Source organism: Clarias gariepinus, chromosome 17, assembly GCF_024256425.1.
Source record: "Clarias gariepinus isolate MV-2021 ecotype Netherlands chromosome 17, CGAR_prim_01v2, whole genome shotgun sequence".
NCBI classification, from domain to species: Eukaryota; Metazoa; Chordata; class Actinopteri; order Siluriformes; family Clariidae; genus Clarias; species Clarias gariepinus.
Window position 1 is genome coordinate 4,887,501 of NC_071116.1, and position 20,693 is coordinate 4,908,193.

At 43.2% G+C, this 20,693-nt stretch overlaps 1 protein-coding gene across 7 annotated transcripts in view; it reads left to right on the top strand.

The window, feature by feature from the left end:
* msi2a (musashi RNA-binding protein 2a) overlaps positions 1–20,693 on the top strand; it is a 240,452-nt gene that overhangs the window by 168,665 nt on the left and 51,094 nt on the right. For all 7 annotated transcript variants that reach the window (XM_053515776.1, XM_053515771.1, XM_053515775.1 and 4 more), the window contains exons 8-9: positions 4,591–4,673; positions 18,849–18,963. In XM_053515776.1, the coding sequence (XP_053371751.1) occupies positions 4,591–4,673; positions 18,849–18,963 (198 nt within the window). The remainder of the gene's footprint in view (positions 1–4,590; positions 4,674–18,848; positions 18,964–20,693) is intronic.

Genomic DNA, 20,693 nt, shown 5'->3' on the forward strand with positions numbered 1-20,693 from the left:
GCAAGAGTAGCCTGAGGGCGAATACGTGCGAGTCAGCAGGGTTTAGAGAGCGGACATGCTGAGGTATGATTTTAGGAGGAGACATGATCAGCAGAGGACACACAAAATAATAGTCCTTCTGCCTTTATCGTTCCCGGCAGTTCTACGGTCTAATGAATGTGTGTGTATGTGCATAATATTCGTAATAGTCTGATAGGCACAAATTAAAGCAAACTACTATATTAACTAATGTGAGAAAATGCTGAACTGCAGTGATGTAGCTAAGGCTGAGGAACTGTCCTAGCCAGAGTTTGTGATTTCTACCTTTGTGTGTTTATTAGATTCGTTCGAAGTGTTTTCTTTCCGTCCAAAACGGGGGTTTTCAGAAAATAATGATCACCCATAAGTCTTGCATGTCTTTCATTCGCCTGCGCTAGCATGCTACGTTTGTACCGCGCAGTTGGACCTTAAATCTGAACAAACTGTGTCTCTTTGGTGTAAATAAAACATCTTTCCGTATCTTTTATCTGCCTTGAGCATTTTCTTGCCACTGCATCTATTCATGTCCTCCTGCCAGCTGTCAGCTGTGCTTCTCTGTATTAAAAAAGGTGTTTGTGTGTGCTGGTGAGTGTGAATAGCGTGCACGCTCCTCACTCTGACAGAACTTTAAACCTGTCTCCAGCATCATCCCAGCGGTCTCCGTTATGCGCTTGCGTAAATGCTTTGAAAGAGGACATTAGCTCGCAAAAGCGTTCACACTCATTTATAACTCCCCAAAGGGAAGGCGTAGGAGTCGAAGTCACTTTTCCGTCAGAACCTGACAGTTCGAACGTTTAACTGTGCTAACTTTCTCCCTTTTACGCTTTTCCTTTACACTTCCTTCGCTGACTTGTGGAAATTAGGGTCTCCTTGGAAGTCTCTTGATTTGTTCCGCCTTAAATACATTAAACTGCTTTTTAAGCAAAGGTCACTTGGTGTTTCATCAATTTTGCATTTAAATAGGTTTTCTTTTTTTTTTTTTTGTGTGTGTGTGTGTTTTTTGCTCCAAGGAGAGAACAGGACTCAAGCGTTAGAGACCCTGGCTGAGAGGAAGGAAGGGAGGGAGAGAGATGTGCTGCAGTGCGTGTGTGAGTGGGGAGACAGGCTTCTAGCGCCCGGCTAATAAGTGTGAGATACAACTCAGTCATCCGCGACGGCCGGCCGACTGGCGCTAACACCTATTATCGGGCGTGCAATTGCAAAATCTGCGAGTTGTCGTAAAAGCCGATTGTTTAAGGTTGAGAGAAAGTTGGGTAGTGCGGACGAGAAAGTGAAAGGTGTTGCTGCCGCTCCCGAGGGCCGCGAGAGGAAATCGTACGGACGTTTCTTAATAACACAAGGGAAAGGGGTTGCGTCTGCCATCTGTTGTTCTCAAGGGGACCATGGGGAGGTATGAGGAAAGGCTCTGTGGATTCAGGGAATGAAGCGGACGACCGCAGTATGGTGGGCAGTCGTTAAATAGGGCAAGATGGGTTGAGTTTCAGTAAGAACCCCCATGCTGCAAAACTATCTGCCCTCCTGGATATTAGCGTGTGTGCGGTCCAAGGATAAAAAGGCAGAAAAGAAAGTAAAGGCATATGTGGCGCGTCGTGTGGCTTATTCCCCCGTCTGTTCCGGCAGCATCCGTAATTGTAACAGAGACGTCAGGCTTCATGTTTACCGGATCCCTCAACATCTGCCATGGCAGTGTTAGTGAGTACATGTGAGAATACTGCGCTGCATGTCATATGCAAGGCGCGTTGGCCTGTTTGGAGTTCAGTCGTGCTCTTTTTTTTTTCTTTTTTGGAGGGGGGGATAAATCCAATTATCCTGTGTTTCAGCACTGCCCCTCTTAGGTCAGCGCCGGTACTGCAGTATGGCCCTGAACCTGACTGTGCAAGCGACAGTGAGACTGTCTGCTAAGGCCAGATGTGTGCTAACCCCTCTCTCACAGTGAGTCCCCCTCCTCCCGGGCTTCGCCCCTGCCAGCTGGCTCACGACAACTGAATTGTCAGATATCAAAAGTGGCACTTGCAAGGTCACCCTTACACTTTGTCAGGCGGTCCTCTACTTTCTCCCGAATGCTGCCCTTCCAGAAGCCTCACACGCCCTGCAGAAGCGAGACTGCGGTGTGAAAAAATATCTCAGCCGGCTGCTCTTGTCTGAACCCGCCGCTATGTCACACCTACGAGACCGGAGGCGTATTTCAAAGGAGGCAATTACGTGCAGGAGAGCTGCCGCTACTTTCTGAGCCTCGTTGCTCATATACCATGCTTATTCCCCTCTGTAGCCCAATTAGTTCTCTTTTCCTTCTCTAAGAAGGTGTGCGCTAAAGTAGTTCCCGGTCAAAGCGAGAGCTTTTATTTCAGCGATTACAGCTTCCCTTGCCAGTTCCAATTTCTTTGCTTAGCAGTAAATAATGAGAAGAAAAGGCTAAAGTGAGGTGAACAACTTGAAACTGTAAGAAGAGGGGAGGGGGAGAAATGGTGCGGGGGGAGTCGGGGGTGTGGGGGGTGGATGTGGGGTAGAGTGAGTGATTTGATGAGCTTTGGATGTTTTCCCGAGTGTCTGACTCAAACGCTAGTTTCTCCAAACCGACGTTGCACGAGATGCCCATGTGGTGTTTGTGTAAAACCGAGGGAAGCAGAGATTCTGTTCTCGCACCGTGACGTCGATGGCAGCCTTCTGCAGCGCCTGGGTGTGCTGTCTCAGCAAGGTGTGACACCCTGTGAAAGCCGGCAGCCCAGGAAGCGACCTCATGAGCTATTCACCAACCCGTCCAAGTCTCTTCTCTTCTGGGATGAGAGGATGGTTCTAACACATGCCACACTCACAATATGTTTCAATTACACCAGCATGCAGTTCAAACACTTATTTATTAAGTTTATTACAAATCTATCAAATAACATGTCAGGTTGTGAAAGGCCGTGAGGCTTCCAGAAGGTGTCCGTTATTATCCTCAAAAGCAGAGTCCTCTTCTGCTTTTGAAGAGAAGAAACTGCTGTAGGTTTGAGTGATAACTAACAAGGTTGAAACGAACATTACATCCGGTACATCTTGTGCAAAAATAGGTTACTTTTTTTAGTAATATTCTAATGTTGTAATAAACACTGCTTGACATCGTTGCGGGCTTCCCAGTGGCGGTTGCTCCTCTTGCTCCTCCATGCTGTGCACTCAGTTCCTAAAACCCACATGGTACTGTAGAAACTTCAATTACTTGCCGTCTTATCAGCCTCTTATCTCGCCTTATCTGCGGTGTGTTTGTGTTGCCGAGTCCACAGCCCTATGCCTTCCCTATCTGTTGCACTTGACCTCTGACCCCACTTATCTCTCCTCCTGGAGCAGTCGAGGTTCACAGGCTAAGAGGTTAGCTTCCAGTGTCGATCTTGGCTGCGGTTTTCCTTTTATGATCTGTTAGCTCGGATTAGGATGTGACTTCCAGAAAGCCCTGAGGACCGAGGGATTAAAAAGGAGCTTGTTCCCGGCGTCGGATCTCTAACATGCCTGGTTTAGTAGATATAGTAACGTAAAAAACGTCATGGTATAACGTATTTAACGCAGAGGTGCATTAAGAATTGCTTGTGTGCTGTAATACACACATGTATGTATCTGCCAGCAGAAGCCTGTGCTTAGACACTTTTGTCATGTGGCTTCCTTTTGTGCGTGTCACTTGTCTCTATAACACAGCTGCTCTTGAATATAAAGATGATGCTCGTGATGATGAAGTGTGTGTGTGTATGTGAGCAGCACTCGTGAGCATGTGTAATAGCAGGTACTACCGAACATTTCGACCGGAATAAACAGACAGCAAAGCAACGGTTTTCCATTCATCGCAGCTTGTTTTCTTTTGTGTTCCCACAGTAAGCCCCCTCTTAACACTTGGCAATGGCAAGTAATTTCCCCTTTTGAGGCTCAGCCATACAGATAGAAAATTGCTTTTTGTGCGTCGCCATCAGAGTCTAATGCAAAAGAGGATCGCAGATGCCTGATGAATTCCGGCAGCTCTTCTTCTTCTTCTTTTTTTTTTTTTTTTTTCTCTTCTCTTTTTCGGGCCAGCAGGAGAGGGTTAAGCTTTTATTTAATAAATACGAAGAAAAAGAATCCCATGGTCAGTGACACATTTCAGATATTGGCTGCTCCCATATTACCATAAAAACGAGAGCTTGTTATACAGTGAAATTTCAATGAAGGGAACACAAAATGCATTTAATGAAATTCAGATGCTGTAGAGCGGGTTTCCGTGAATCTCATTAAGAGGGCTTTGTGCTGTTTTCCCATCTCCCTTATTTGTGTGGATGAGCCTCTCCACCGTGTCTAATAATGTCAGAGATTTCATCATTGGCCTGGTTTCAAAAAGACAATGCGTGTTTGCTGGGGAAGAGCACGCTGGTGTTTAAGGCTGTCGTAATTCTCGTCTCAAACATGCCCCGAGACACTGCTGGTCAAATGGACACCGCGGTACACAGAACATGGCTTTTATTTATTTATTTATTTATTTATTTTATGCTGCACTTTTAACAACAAAAAAAAAAAATCCTAATAAACACGTTATTTATTAAATCCTTGTGTGTTTTTGTCTCTGTTTCTCTGCAGGCTTCGGCTTCGTAACTTTCGAGAATGAAGACGTCGTAGAGAAAGTCTGTGAAATTCATTTCCATGAAATCAATAACAAAATGGTAAGTGTTCTCAAATTTCTTTGTCGTTCCGCGCCTAATTACTTAGTGTGAATGTAAACCGCATGTTTCAGCCGCAGTGATGTGTACGCGCTGTCCAGGAAGAGCAAAATTATCTTGGCCCAGTGTATCCTGTACAGACACAGTAGGATGATGGAAACCTATTCCATCTGCACTTTAGTTGGCGGAGCAAGAAAGAGAGCGGGCGAGAGAGAAAGACGTGAGAGAGAGAAACTGATAGACTTGGCAGCAGCTGACTTCATTAAAGATGGATTATCGCCTTTGCGATCCTTGTAATGACCAGCCTTGGCCCTCGTGCTGGCTGAGTCACACAGCTGAACGCTCAGGACCACACACACAGAATTGGCAGCCTTTTTTTTTTTTCAGTTTATTTAGAAACGGATTTTAAAAAATTACTTTTGGAGATTTTGTTTTGTAAAGACGTACGCTGATGGTGCTTCATGGAGTTATCAAGTAATAAGATTTTAAAGAACAAGGACTTTCCGTCCTATAAATCCCTATCTCTGCACTTTTTACGACAGAGCTTCATCACTCCGTCACACCGCATCGCCTCGTCTCATCTGTACAAGTCAGCGAGTCTTACCCAAATCTCTACCCGAGTCTGGCTGCCTGGTGCGAAGCAGAACTTGGGGAGCGAGTTTTCAATGTTCTCTTTATTACACTTCAACTTCCGCTTTTCGTTCCACTCGGCTGAAGGAGCGGTTTGCATTTACAAGCTGCTGAAAAATGTGAATATAAACGGAAAGACGTGTAGATTAACACAATGATAGATGGATACATGGAAAAATCGTGGCTTGTTCGGTTAGACAAGTCCTTGCGATCTTTTTAAAAACATAACAGGTTCATTCCCACGCCCTCTGCACTTTAACCTTGTCCAGATAAACGTTCTGCTTAGATTCTTTAGAGTTAGATCAGTTCCTGGGCTGTTTTGTGTTTATCTGTTGGATGAAGATATTTTCAGAAGCCCTTCGTATCTATGGGAAAGTTTTAAAGACTATGTTGGATCTTGGTAGAGCAGAACCTGGTTGTTGGGGTACTGAGGCTCAAATCAGTGCTCCAAAGAGAGTGCCACCTTCTTTCAGACTCAGAATTTTTGATTGACAGGGACCACAGAGCAGAAAGCAGTAGGAGACTCCTTCATGTCTTCCCTCCTGGACCTATTCATGTGTACCAGCAAGTGACTAATGTCTGTCTTTGGCCCCTTTGAGACCACATGGGATGGCTCAGTGAGAGCAGGACCTGTGGGGTTTGGGTATCAAGAACAGAATGCCTGTTTTACACACACACACACATTCTTTTTCTCTCCGCCCTCACTTTCTTCCTGGTCCAACCCTGTCACACACCGCCTGTTCAGATCTCCGGGACAAACACACTATCTGGCTTCAGATTCATAAGAACCAGACAGTGCAATCAATTTTTATATGATGCCGCATCAGATGCTTTCATCACTAGGGAGCACCAAAGCCAGGGTACTGGTTCCACATCTTATTCCTGGCACTTTCCTCCTTCCGGCTCTGTTCATGCCATCCATCGCATGCCTGTCTCCAAAATGAGCCTGCCAGGAAATTGCATGCATCATTATTACCAGATGAGTAACCTTAGGGCAAGCGCAAAAAAAAAAAAAAAACTAAAAAGAAGTGAGTGGGAAAAGAAGAGACCATCTTTCAAAATGCTGCATTTAATAGAGGCCATTTGGTTCACGTACATGACAACAGTGGTTCTTCTTGCGTGTTGGTGACATTTCACTGGCTCCATTTTAAATGAAAGAGATGTAGGAGTGTGAGTAAGAACAGCTTAGTTTGGAGCAGGTTTGAAAAGAGTTTGGTGCCTTCCTGCCCCCGCCTTCGGTGTTCATTTCAGAGCTGAAATCTCTTTTTTCCGTGCCAGCAAGATCAAAGCAGGCTCAGAAGCATCACCTGCTTGCAAGCCTCATTGCCTATTTGACTTGCTAATTTGCTATCATCATCCTCATCATTATGATGACTGTTATTACTATTTTGTAAACCTCTAGCCAGTGCTTGGATTGGGATGTTTGGAAAGCTGCTGTTTTCCCCCCTGTTTTTCCCCTTTCTTCTTCGCTGTAACCATCTGTTTAGGTAACTCTTTAAGCTGTGAGCCAGGTGCCCCCTTACACCTACAACCCAGATGGACCTGGGAGGGATTCCAGCACAGGAGGGGCTCGGGAGAGAGGGAGAGTACGAGGCGAAAAGAGGGGAACCCTCCTGCTGCCAGCTGCCTTTGATTTTTGAGATTGGACACACGGCAGCCTATAAAACATTCAGGAGCCTCCTTTCTTCAAGCCAAAGCTTGGTTAAAGTCACAGATTGCTGGCCTGACATTAGACCTGAAAAGGACCTGGCGTGAAGCTCACATCTGGAGGAAATGAAGATGGATGGGAAGGGTTGACGAGCTAGTGGTTTTGTGTCAAAGTACTGTATGAGATAGGGATGTTTAAACCTGGATGAATAAACTAATGCTAACCAGCCTGCCGGAAACCCCTCACAAGCAAGGTTCCAAACCTGATGTGCACTTTTCTGCTAGTCCCTGGTGGGGGGTCTTTGAAGTGGAGAATCATGCATGGTACTGGCCATGACTATGCTCACTGCATATTGTGTTACAGTAAACCAAAGCCTGGAAGTTTTTTTTAGCCCAGTCCACATTTTTCTCTCTTAAACTTTTCTAATCAAGAAGCCATAGAATGCTGAATATGATGGCTTGTTTATCTGTTCTAACTCTCCTCAAACATCCATAATTCCTTCCTACTCCTTGTCCTTAACAGTCATTCAGTGGCAGTAGAGTGACTAAAGAACCAGGACTTCATGCACTAAACAGTGTCATTTAGAATCTCCTGAGTCATTATTTACAGCCTGCTGGAGGGTAGTGGTGAATTACAGCTCTCTCCATAACCCATGGAAAGTTATTCCCTCCTACACTCGCAAGAGGCTCTTCCAGCTGGCTGAGATCCTTGCCCGGGATGCCTCGTGTCAGGATGAGAGCATTGCCTGAATGCACTCTTCTGTCCACAGACCAGAGACATGTGAAAAGATGGATAGATGGAAAGTGAGAAGGAAAGAGTGAGAACAGCAGAGCTCTTCATTCATTCACAGACTTTTCAGATCTGATTACCGCTGCTGCCTCCGCTCGCTCTCCCTAGGGCTGCTGGGAATCAGGAATGAGAGAGTGATTGAGAAAATGGCCTTGGCTTGCTCTGTCCCTGCCTCCCTTCCTTTCTCTCTTTCCTCAATGGCTCCTGATCACTCCCTTCTTGCTTGTTAAGATGTGAGTTCTGCCTCATCAACGAAATGCGGGAAATGGCAGTGCATACCAATAAGCCTCGTTCTCTCCCATCGACCCCCCTCCCTCCTTCTCTCCATCTCTCCTTCTCTCTCCTTTTGTCATTTTTGGCACAATTTGGCTCCAGCAGTGGGCCGGTTATCTGAGGGGAACTGGCTGCTGGTGCTTATCGCTTTGCCAGTAGAGCTGCTCGAGTGACCATCTCACAGATAATGACCCAGTCATTAAGACTCAGCGCTCCTGCTCAGCCACAAAGACCGGGACAGAATGCGGACTCGCTTTCCCCAGATGTTGAACAGGGAGAAAGAGAGGGGGCAAGCGAGAGAAGAGGTATCTAGCGGATCGGAGCCTATGCATCCTCTCGTGTGACATTTATCACAGCCACTCAGAATGTCATTAATTTGTGCTGTGCGACTAATGGACTGATGCTGTGGGTGATGATGATGGATGAGCAGGATGGCCACACACACAGAGACACACACATGCTGGTTTTGTTGCCTTGTGATAAAATGCCTTGTGATTCAAACCCCAAGACAGGAAGTGTATTCGGTCATTCTGCAACCGCTTCCTCCTCTAAGCTAATCATTAAGCTAATCTGGCTCAGAACATATTGCTACCTGCCAGCAATGCTTCCACCCCAAAGGAGCGATTGATTGGTCATTTTATTGATTGGTCCATTGATCAACACCAATACTGTTCAGTTCACTGCCTCTGATGAACCCTTTTAAACTAAAGCTTTGGATGTCTGTGTGACCTTTTGTCCTTTTGACCTCATATTGATCTGGGAAAACAATTAGGTTTCTCTGTCAATTACAATACAAACAGAAGTGCTGATTTTCTGAGAGACGTCAGTCATTTCTGAGCTACAGTATGTTTAACAGTGAATGTTAGAACATTTCCATACACACTAAAGCCCAATCCCAATTCTATTTTCTACCCCTTCCCCTACCCCTCGCCCCTTCCCCTTGTCCCTTGAAACGAAGTGGAAAGGGGAAGGGTTAAAATATTTCCCCTAAGTAATGGGACACCACTACAACACTGTTATACGTCATCATATGTATCCGTTAATTTACATGTACACATAGAGTATGGCGGTGAGCTATGTAGGTAAAACAAACAATGCGTTATCAAATGCTCGGCAAACCGCTGTGCTATTGAACTTTTATATTTGTTTGTAGCATGCAGTAAAGTGTATATGACATAAAAATATATTTTTGTAATATTGCGCAATCGGTGCTATCCGCTAGCAAACTTTAGCGATTTTTTTGCAAACGTTTCTTTACAGAACATCACCATAAACACAAACACAAGACTAAAATTAATATACATATAATAAAAAACCTGTCATAAAAATCCTTATGAATGGCAAAAATTACTTAGATTTATGGGTCTGCTTGCTCGAGTGAGCGGCCATGTTGAAAATTTCGCTTAGCCCTTCGTTTGAAGTGAGGTCCCGAAAAATCTTCGTTTCGAGGGCTATCTGGCCCTTCCCCTTACCCCTACCCCTCCAACCAAAAGAGAAATGAGACACCCCTACCCCTTCACGTGAACGGGGCAACTGGAGGGGTAGGGCTTAGTGTAGGGGTAAGGGGTAGAATTGGGATTGGGCTTAAATCTGATGCGAACTCACAGGATTGGGACTAAACAGCTGTGAGGTCATAAGAAAACCACTTATTAGTGAGATTCATCAGAAAAAAATACTTCCATTTGTTAGGGAGCATAAAAATTGGAAAAAGGTCATGAGACCTGATGAGTCCAGATTGAACCTATTCCAGAGTGATGGGCGTGTCAGGGTGAGAAGGGAAGTACATGAAGCGATGCTCCCATCATGCATAGAGTCCACTGTACAAGCCTCTGGAGACAGTGTTATGACCTGGGGTTGATGATCAGGTCTAGACTCAGCAACGTTATGGGGCAATAAAATGAAGTCAGCTGACCACCTGAATGTCCTAAATGACCAGGTTATCACATCTATGGAGTTTTTCTTCCCTGATGATGCGAAATGATTCCTTAGGCTGCAAGAACCACTCGTTCACAATCTGAGTCCTGGAATATGCAGCATATTCCTATGGGGACATATGGATTTATTTTCAAACTTAACCCCATTGTCTTTGGGATGAGAGGGTAAAACTCTATTGATTGTTTCGACTCTCCGTTAATGAGTTATATTAAGTTATACTGTGCATATGAGACTTTGGGAATTTTATGTGTAGGAAACGGTTTTAAACCTTTTAATCACAATGTTGATAAAGCAGGGCCCTGGTGTGTTATTGTTTTGTTTTAGACCATCTTTTTAGCTCGTAACCAAACAGTTTAAGAGTTGATGTGATAAATTTAAATGTAGTAAGTAACCAGTGCATTCTTGCATTCACACTTTTTACATTTAGACATATGGGAGACGCTCTTATCCAGAGTGACTTACATACATACATTTTTTTGGTGCGCGGTTGAATTAGATGCGGGCAGCTACAGAAGTGGTGCACGGAGTGAAAAGTGGGTTAGTCTGGGAGAATTTGGGAAGCTTGAATAAAAACATGATGTGCAGCTACAGTACATTCTGGATCAGCTGCAGAGGCAAATGCTGGACGGAGGCAGACCAGTAGTAGTCCAGTCTTGAAATAACCATGGACTGAAGAAGCATCTGAGTAGCCTGTGAAGAAAGAGATGGGGAAATTCTTCTGATGTTGTAAAGAAGAAATCGACAAGAGCGAGTGAGGTTAGTAATGTGTGGGGGAAAATGTTAGTTGATACGTCAAGAGTTACCCCAAGATTGCGGGCAGTGGCTAAAGCGGTGATGTGATTGTCGTCCAGGGAGATTACAAGGTCATTTTTTGTTGAGTTAGCGTTTAAAATGAAAGCCTTCCAACACACAGTATGACTGAAGATCAATCCCTGCTATCTGTTATTAAACAGGTGAGGATGGGTTCCCTGTTGAGTCTGGTTCCTCTCAAGGGTTTCTTCCTGTTGTCATCGCAGGGAGTTTTTCCTTTGCCATTATCGCCTTCGGCAACAATTTGATCATTTTAATTCATACACAACAGTGACCATTGTTAACGCGCGCTATACGTATAAATAATTGAATTGCATTGAATGTGTTTCCTGAAACCACTTACCAAACTCTGTCGCTGTACATCGCGGCTTTCCTGAAGGAAGCTAATGAACGACGCAGATAAGCAGTTATTCAGAGCCTGACCTTGCCCAGGGAGAGTAGTGCTAAAAACTGACTTGCACAGTACATTAGTTCGCCTTCACACAAAAGCTTAAAGAAGACAGAAAGCTGAGGAAGAGTCCTCCTCGGGCTACGGCGAGAGCTGTATTATGTAGCTTCGATGGAAAGGAGAGCTATTAGTGCTGTGTACGGTAGCATCAAGCTACATGCACTGGCTCTACTTTTTTATGTTTTTTTTTTTCTTTTTTTCAGCTGAAGCATATAGCTTCTGACAGCATCGTTCGAGGGAGGGGGCGGCTGTGATGGAAGGAGAATATAGATTTCTGTGTCATAGGCAAAGTGTATCAATAATGCACACGCTCCCGTGTCTCAAAAGTAATCTCACTCATGCTCTTGTGAATTACATGCTGCTGTTAAGCTGGGGCTTTTCTGATGGCTTCGTACAGCCAATCAAGCGAGGTTTTTCTCATTTGTCATGTGTGTAGCTGTGAGTAAGTGCCAGAGAATGTGAGGGAGTTCGCGTGGTTGTGTAAAAATCTCTTAAACTCCGAGGTTTGGAGTATATAAGGCCCGACTAAAGAGCTTTTATGGATTTTTTCATACATCAGGCTTCGTGGCTTATAATTGAAGTGCTCGCTGTCTACAGATGTCTTATGCCCTGATATGAAACTCAGTTTTTCTCATAAAACAGTTCGAAGACTGGAATTCTATGGCATAACAACAGTGAGCAGTGGCAGGGAATAATCGCTTTCTGAGCTGGGACGTGACGGGGCTCGTTTCCCCAAACGAAGGGGCCGCGTATTGTTTTCGGTGAAATGTTCCGAAAGAGCTGATCTTAAACATGTCATTTGTGGAAAGTAGTTTTTGTTGTGTTTTGTTATTTTTGTTTTGTTTTTTTGTTAAAAACAGTGACCTCGGGCCTGACTCTTCTTTTACGTTGTTTAGTCTGGTCCTACCAAAATAAAAAAAAATGAAAGTAAATAAATAAAAATCCCCATGAGCATCTCGTTATTATGAGAAAAACATCTTGTTATGGAAAGAAAAGCATCTCCTTGCTACGTGAAAAGCATCATTATTATAAGAAAAGCATCTCATTAAAGGGGAAAGCATCTTGTTGCTATGAGAAACATCTTGTTATACTAAAAGAAAAGCATTGTTGTTGCAAAATATAGTAACAGGACGCTTTTCTCGTAGTAACAGGACGCTTTGTTTGTAATAACAAGACGATTATCACAGGATTACACAGCCGCTGTTTGCTTTCATGTATTTCACCAAAGTGACCAATTTCTGTATGTATGTATATATCATTGGCAAGTCTGTGGGGCAACAAGGGCGGAAAAACTACTGTACACTTTCCTACTCCCTCTGCTAAAATAGCAGACAGCGCCGAGCACAAGCCAAATAGAAATGTGAATGGTAGAGACAAAAGGTTCATAGTATGTGAAAGAAAAACAATCATAAACAGTTGTTACTTTAGGTGGGCACTTTGCTTTGAGCCAGATTTTCTGGACGAACTTTGAACTTGGTCTTTGATCTTTTTTCTTTCTTTTCTTTTTTTTTTTTTGGTTGTTAAAAAAGAGGAAGCCGTCATTATTTACTAAATACTAAATAAATTTGCCAAGAGGTTTTTTTTTGGCAGCTCTTGTGCGTGGTGTTCTTGAGCGAGGATTATTCTGCACTTCGTGTTACAGTATGTGTGTTGCTGCACATTTTTAATGATGAAAAATGAGTTGTAAATGAAAAGCACGCAAACACACAGTCAGCTGTAGAGTTGACTATGGCTGGGATAAATAATAAAAGCAGGGCAGTAATGTGTTCCTGGTTTGACAGGGTTGTATACACGCTGTGCCTGAGCAGATAATGGATTCTGCACTTTCTCGGGGACGGACGATATCGCTGCCCATCACTGTTCTATAGGTTTTGTTTAAGCCTATGCAGCAGAAAGTTCTTTTATGCTTGGAATTATGAGCGTTCTCCTTCGAGAGACAAATTGTTTTGTGCTCTGAGCACAGCCACGCAATTCCACATGTGTACATTGCAGTGGTGTGTGTGTGTGTGTGTGTGTGTGTGTGTGTGTGTGTGTGTGTGTGTGTGTGTGTGTGTGTGTGAGAGAGAGAGAGAGGCAGAATGTTGATGATGTTGTCTTGTGACAGACATGCCCGTAAGGCTGTTTGCCTTTCTGCATTAAGTGGGATGAACACGTCACTGTTAGCAATGGTGGCCTTCACCGTGTGGACGACTTACAGTTTGACCAATTTACTCAGTGATTCGGTTAATTAGAATTAAAGAGCTTGTTTAACTATTATAGTTACTAATTAATCAGGCAAACATCACCGGCCGAGGAGAGATTTAGGTGCCGCATCGTTCTTGCTCTCGGTGTGTGTGTGTGTGTGTGTGTGTGGTGTTGGGACGAGTCTGTCAGGGACAGGAGGGTTCCTGGGGTGAGACGCAGCTCACCAGCCTAATGTCTTTAGTGAAATGGACAGAAACTAACAGATTAGAAGTATTAACGCACAAAGTGTACACCTAAGTGCAGACCTGGAAGCAGTGGTGGACAATGTCCTCCATTTACGACTGTACATGAGAAATAGTACAAAAGTAATACGCGTTTATTAGCTCACTGTAGTCATAGTAAAAGAGTCTCTCTCTCTCTCTCTCTCTCTCTCTGTCTGTCTTTCTGCTTTCAAACTGTGAACATGCTGTTTGAAACCAACAACACGTCCGATTTTTCAAACACCTGCTACATGATTAAGCATTTCACAGAGGGAAGGCATGATTACATGTAATAGTACCGCTTCAAATGCTACGTACCACATTATGTAATCCAAAGCAATGTACAAATGTAGTACCAACAAAATAGAGTAAGTAGAATCAGTCCCCAACATACGGACGAGTTTCATTCGTAAGTCCCACGTATACAGTATTGTTCAGGAACTAGGATACTAACACAGTTGGCTGCACATTGTATCAAACTAACTAAATGTTCCCCGGACTCTTATTTGTCCTTGTTCTTTGGAATCATACCGATAGTTGAACGATTCATGGTAAAAGAACGAGCCATGCTTCTTAGCAGTACCAGCTTCATTGCCGCTGCTTTTAACGCTTCCTTCCTCGGATGCACGCTGCACTCCCGTGACGATGTACGCCAGACAAGTGATCTAACATGCGCGATTGCCTGTTCGTATCTTCAAAAGTTTGTAACTCAAATGTTCATATGTAGGGGACTAAGTATATAAGTTTTTTTGTTGGAGTACAACCTATCCATTGATAGAACTACTCAAGTGAGGTACATATACACGTGATGAATAGCGTGACCGTTACTTGAAATGATCTTGAATGAATTAATCACCATTTAACTTGTTTCTAATTAGCTAGATTTTATGTTATGGACCAAACTGGTTCATGTTACCAGCATCTATGAAAAGCTGTTCCATCGCTAATTAATCAGATAAAAATGTTTGTCAGGTTACAGAGAAACAAAAAGTGAAACCTGCTGACTGTAACAAAGCTTTTACACTGGAAACTCCTTTCAAACTTCACATTTTACTTTAAGTTTACAAGTTTATTTTAGTGATTTTAACATTTAGTTTTTTAACATAGTTTACATTTAGGCAGACGCCCCTATCCAAAGCCACTTGCTGTAAATTTTTATCCTATTACACATCTGAGCAGTTGAGGTTAGGGTTAGGAGCCTTGCTCAAGGGCCCAACAGTGGCAACTTGGGACCTTCTGAACCTCCCAATGCCTTAACCACCGAGCTACCCCTGACCCTCAGACCCTCAGACGAAGCAGATTAATCTGTTGGTATAGAGAAAAGATGCCCTCTGACCAATCAGAGTGAAGACGCACCCAGCAGTTGTGCTCGGTGGTGGATGGGCAGAGTTTTGATGATCACCATGCCGCGGTGGACGGGTGCGTTGACAACTGTGGCAGCTGAGTGGGACGAGAACCCAACGATCGTCCCTCCCAACGTCTCCACTCCTTTCCTGTCTTCTCTTCTGCGCCAGCTGAACCGGTCCAGCTCCTTTCACCCAGAGAGCGATGTTTTCTGCCAGTCTGCCACACGCGCTGCCACACCTCCCAGCATCCTTCTCATCAGTGTGAAAGAATCCGTCCTGCGTTGGACTGTAATATCAGGGGACACAAACACACACACACAGCATCCCTGGAGGCCCTTCCCACTCACCGCCCATTCAGAGGCTCATTTTTAACCTCTCGCTGCAGGAATAACAAACCCGTGCATGGCCTCGGTGTAACAGGAATAGCTGACGCTGACACTCTTTCTTGCTGAGTTAAAAAAAAAAAAAAAATGTATATGTAAAACACAGTGTTGACAGTCGATGCTGCACAAAAATAAGGAAGGAAGGAAGAAGCGTTGAACCCTCGATTCTGATTGGTTGGAAGGTGACGCTTCATTCTCTAAAGCAGCAGGTATATTAGATATTAATGTGTTTTAAGAAACGTTAAGAATTGTTGATTTCATCGTCTTCGGTGTAAGCACTTTCTAACACACATCACACCTTACACACACAGCACGAGCGACATGAAAGCCTAATTCAGCATTTTTTCTGCAGATCAACGACTTCGAGCTTTCTGGCCGCTAAACTATCAGCTGGAGATTTTTGATTAGCAGTTTTCTTCAGTGTCAGTGTGAGCTTTTCCACCAGAATCACTCGTACGTATTTTGTGAGGGACCAGAGACGTCAAATCCTTATTTTTCTTTTTGTGTGTGTATCGTCTTGATATAAAATTCAGGGTTATAGCACTGTAGTGTACTCGGGTTAAAAGCCACCTCCGAGGCAGCCCGAGGTCTCACACACACACACACACACACACACACGTTTATACAGTATGGCTTTCAGAGCTAGAAGAGGCCGTGTGTGTGTGTGTGTGTGTGTGTGTTCTACTTTCTTCTCCCCTGATTGAATCTAAATATATTTCCCTGATTGTCCAGATGAATGCTGAGTATATCGGTGTGATGCGTGTCAGTGTGTATATATATATATGTGTGTGTGTGTGTGTGTGTGTGTGTGTGTGTGTTTTCTCTCCTACAAAACAACTGTCTTGGCCTTAGTTTTTTTTCTTCTGATGTTTAAGGAAAGATGAATTCTGAATCGCAATAGACTTGAGATAGGGAGCAGGAGAGAGAGAGAGAGAGAGCGAGAGAGAGAGAGAGAGAGAGAGAGAGCGAGAGAGAGAGAGCGAGAGAGAGAGAGAGCGAGAGAGAGAGAGAGAGAGAGAGAGAGAGAGAGAGAGAGAGAGAGAGAGAGAGAGAGCGAGAGCAGCTTTTAGCCCCGCAGATGGACAGGCTGGAGGCAGGCAGGCTGACGAGTCGATCACCGCTGCAGCGGAGCAGGGCGGCACGAGGCAGCAGACATTTTCGGCGAATACGAGCTCGGCCTACCAAAGAGCAGACTCCTGTCACAAGCTCGCACAGATATGAGAACACACGCGGGAGCTGTCAGGAGCGATCTCGGTGCTCGACTGATATTTGAATTTTCATCATACTTACAGTTTTATAGTGTATGATCCCGCTGTCTACTTTTAGTCGCCTTACGCAAGTCTGCTGAAACACACGGGCCTGAAACTTTTCTGGGGTCCTTATCTTCTTTTTTTTTTTTTTTTCTTTTTTTTTTTTTTGTGTGTGTGTGTGTTAATGAATAAACACACGCCATTTCCAATCTGCACCGCTCATCAGAAGTTTCTCGGCAGCTTGTACCGCCGAATATTGTACTCGCGTTTAGAGGACGCGTGAGCTGAATACGCAAACTGTTTAAGACGTTTTATTTTATTGGAAAGAGAACACGCTTCACAGAACAAGTGCGTTGAATAAAATAATCAGAGACCAGATGATGGAGAAGGATGAATGATGGAAACTTGCTTATTTATTTTATTATTTATTATTATATATTTTTTTCTTATTTAATTGCCTGCCAGGAGTGTAATATGTTTAAAGAAAAAACAAAAAATGCTGTGCGTCCTAAAAGTCAGGAAGTTGGATACAATCATCAGCTTTAATGTATCAGTGCTAATTAGTGATATTATTGTTATTATTATTATTATTATTATTATTTGAGGTTGAAGCCCACGTCCATGTCTGTGTGTCTCTCTGTACGGCAGAACTCTCTGTCTAACTTATTAATACGAAGAAATCCCATTCTGTAAGGTTGAGTATCTTACGCCTTGTTTACACTAAGTTGTCCTTCTTTGGTGCTCAGACAAATACACTCCCTGTTCGGTAATCGGAGAGTGAATCACAGATGAGAGAAATATAAAAAGTGATTCGGATAAAGATGAAGTTTTGTCTTAAAACCACTCCAGCGCGTTAGAATTCACTTATACCACTTCAGCGCTGTTATTTCAGCCAAAGTGAAAATATGAACTAATCCCAGTCAAAATATTCATTTTATCTTTTCTAATTAATATCTATTGGTGCAGGTGTGTGTTTACATTGAGACAGTAGCGCATTAGTAGATTATTTTACAGTAGATTATTAAATCCCACACATAACTGTTCATAAAATCACTTTTACTCCACATTCTGATTTCACTTATGGTGCAGATTAAACTTCAGGTAGAGATCTAAGGACTGCAGAAGATTTATTATATTCTGTCCAGACAGTTCTGTGTGATGCTGTGACAAAATCTGGCTGGACAGACATACAGATATACAGACAGACAGAAAATAATTTCTCTGAGCCTGGTTTGGCGTCCTCCAATGTATAAAGCGTAAAAGATATCACTGAAAGAGCGAGTTCTGACCAGTGTACAGACAAAACCTTTCATTTTATCTATATAGATTATTTTAAATGTATGTATTCAATCGTAGATATGTTTACGTCGAGTTGGTCCCATAGGAAATATAAAACCAGCTAATCACCAGCAGTTATGATATTCATTATGATGTTTTTTTCCTGTTGTTTACACGACACACAAATACTCACTCTGACTGTCTGCGGTATAAAAATATAGACTCATTAATACTCCATTGCATTTCAGTACTTAATCTCTTACGTTAATTAAAACGCAAATGCTAATTTTAAGAGAGTGTGACAGCTCTAACACACTCAAATACAAGTAGACACATTTTCTAAACCACTTTCTTAAAACACACACACACACACACACACACGTATCCGTTTGTCCTGCTCTGGGGGGGGGGGCTTGGGGGGGTGTAGCGGAAGGGAGGAATATTTTGTCTGACGTCCGTCTGTCCGGTTCAAGCTTGCTTTAAATAAACGACACGGAGGAAGTCGAACAGGGCAGGAAAAGTGCGTCTACTAATAGTATGTGCGAAATTGTGTGATGTACAGTATGTCCAACAGGGGGTGCTTTTTTTTTTTTTTTTTTTTAAACACAGGGATGCATATAATTTACTAAAAAATAAATAATAAAAAAAAAGTTATTGACACAATGAATTTCAACACTCTATGCATTTAAAAAAAAATAGTGTATCATTTGTGTATCTGGTCTAACAGATTGATGTGTGCGGGTGTGTATGTACTGTACAGTATATTTGTGTGTGTGAAAGAGAGATTAATAAGAAAGCACTTAAAAAATGCCGGTCTGGTCTGATGACGTTAGGTTAAACATCACTTAGAGGTTTAGGAGTAAACAGAATGTAACCGCGGTAACCGGTCCTCATGTTTATTCCGTCGTTGTGGTGACGACTGTGTCTCGTTGTGTCTCCTACAGGTAGAATGTAAGAAGGCCCAGCCCAAAGAGGTGATGTTCCCGCCGGGCACGCGGGGCCGGGCCAGGGGTCTGCCCTACACCATGGACGCCTTCATGTTGGGAATGGGCATGCTGAGTGAGTACCAACACACACACACACACACACACACTTATTCATTCATTCTTTCTTTCATGCCGGCCAGATGTGGATCATATTTACTCTGAAACAGGTTTGTCACTCATTTAGTTGAAATGGTTTGGACTGGATCCCAGTGTAGCCAAGACGTTTACACGAAGAATTATAAACTTCATTTGAACATCATAAAGCTACACAATCTCATTTAAAAAAATAAAAAAAAAATATATATATATATATTGTTTTTTTTTTTGCATTTTTTTCATGCGTTTTAATATGCATATAAGACCAATATAATTTACAAATTTTGTAACATAAACATTAACATAAAGTCCGGCATAATTTCAATCTAATTTTTGATTTTATTTATCATAACCGTAAAAAAAAGGCAGCTATGGTGAATTATTACTGTATTTACTTTACAGTACTTATACCAAAGAAAACAACTTGAATTACAGTACATATACGTAAGGCTCACATGGGTATTTTACATTCTTACACAGCAGTACAGTATGGTACAGTATACGGGTTTACCTGTATATTTTAAGGCTAATGCATTAAGCTTAGAAGTTTGAAATGAAAGTGTTTTTGGCGGCATATTTAGGGTTTAAACTATAAAAACAGGCATTTATAGGCTTTTTTTTTTTTTTTTTACTACATCCAAAATTTACGTTTTTTTTATTATTATTATTATTTTTTACAATTTGCAGAACGTAACCTCCGCGAATTTCAGGGGTTGACTGTATATATGATTCTGGTCTAAATACACTGAATACTGAGCCTTGCTGATTGTCTACCTCACTAGTCAGCTCGCTCTTGATTAGCGGAATGAAGTGCCAGGCCCCTACCAACCCGCGGTCCTGAGCTCGGGGTCGTCCCATATGGAAATGAGCCTGTGGGAGGCGGGGTGGGGCATCGCAGGGCGTATGGCGGCGCCCACTCGAGCACAGGCTGCATTAGCAGCGCAAATGAGGAGGAAAATTAGGATAATGCTCTATTAGGGGCTCACCAATCCATCTGCCTGACCTCTGCTCTGGCTAATGACAGCACCGGTGAATCTCAGGAGCTCCTCATCGCTCCAGAGCCACCGTGCAATCTTCTACTTTATCATAGTCATCCCTATAACATACTCACACACACACACACACACACACACACACACACAGAACAGAACAGCACGGTGGGCAGCGGCTCAGAGGCATCCCGAAATGAACAGAGTCTGATTCATGTGCTGTGGTAGCAGCAGTATGTAAATGGCACCAGGGCCGCCTTTTCCTGCCAGCTTTCCTCGCAATCTGGTCGGTTTGAACTTTTAACAAGCCGTGTGAACTTTTCAGAAGTTCTTACGGGTTCGACAGTGAGCTGTAGAGAGAGAGAGAGAGAGAGAGAGAAAGAGAGAGTCTTTGGAGTGCTGATGTGAAAATATTAACTCCAGACTTATCCACACTCGCGCTTATCTAAATGAAATTGGAAAACGCAGGGCAGCGCGACATAACTTAGTATAATTTGCATTCGAACGGGAGGAGGAGGGAAAAAAAGGCAGCTGAAGATCAGGACTCATTATTTAAGGAACTGTAGGTTCCCTTCTACGCCAGATCTCATTAAAACTCCTTCCCCGGCTCCTTTGTTTACCAGTCCTAATCGAACCATTTATCTTTATTGTGTTGTGCTGCATGTATGTTTGCTGAAATTAATACACATTCGAGCTGGTGCGGAGTATGGGTGTACCA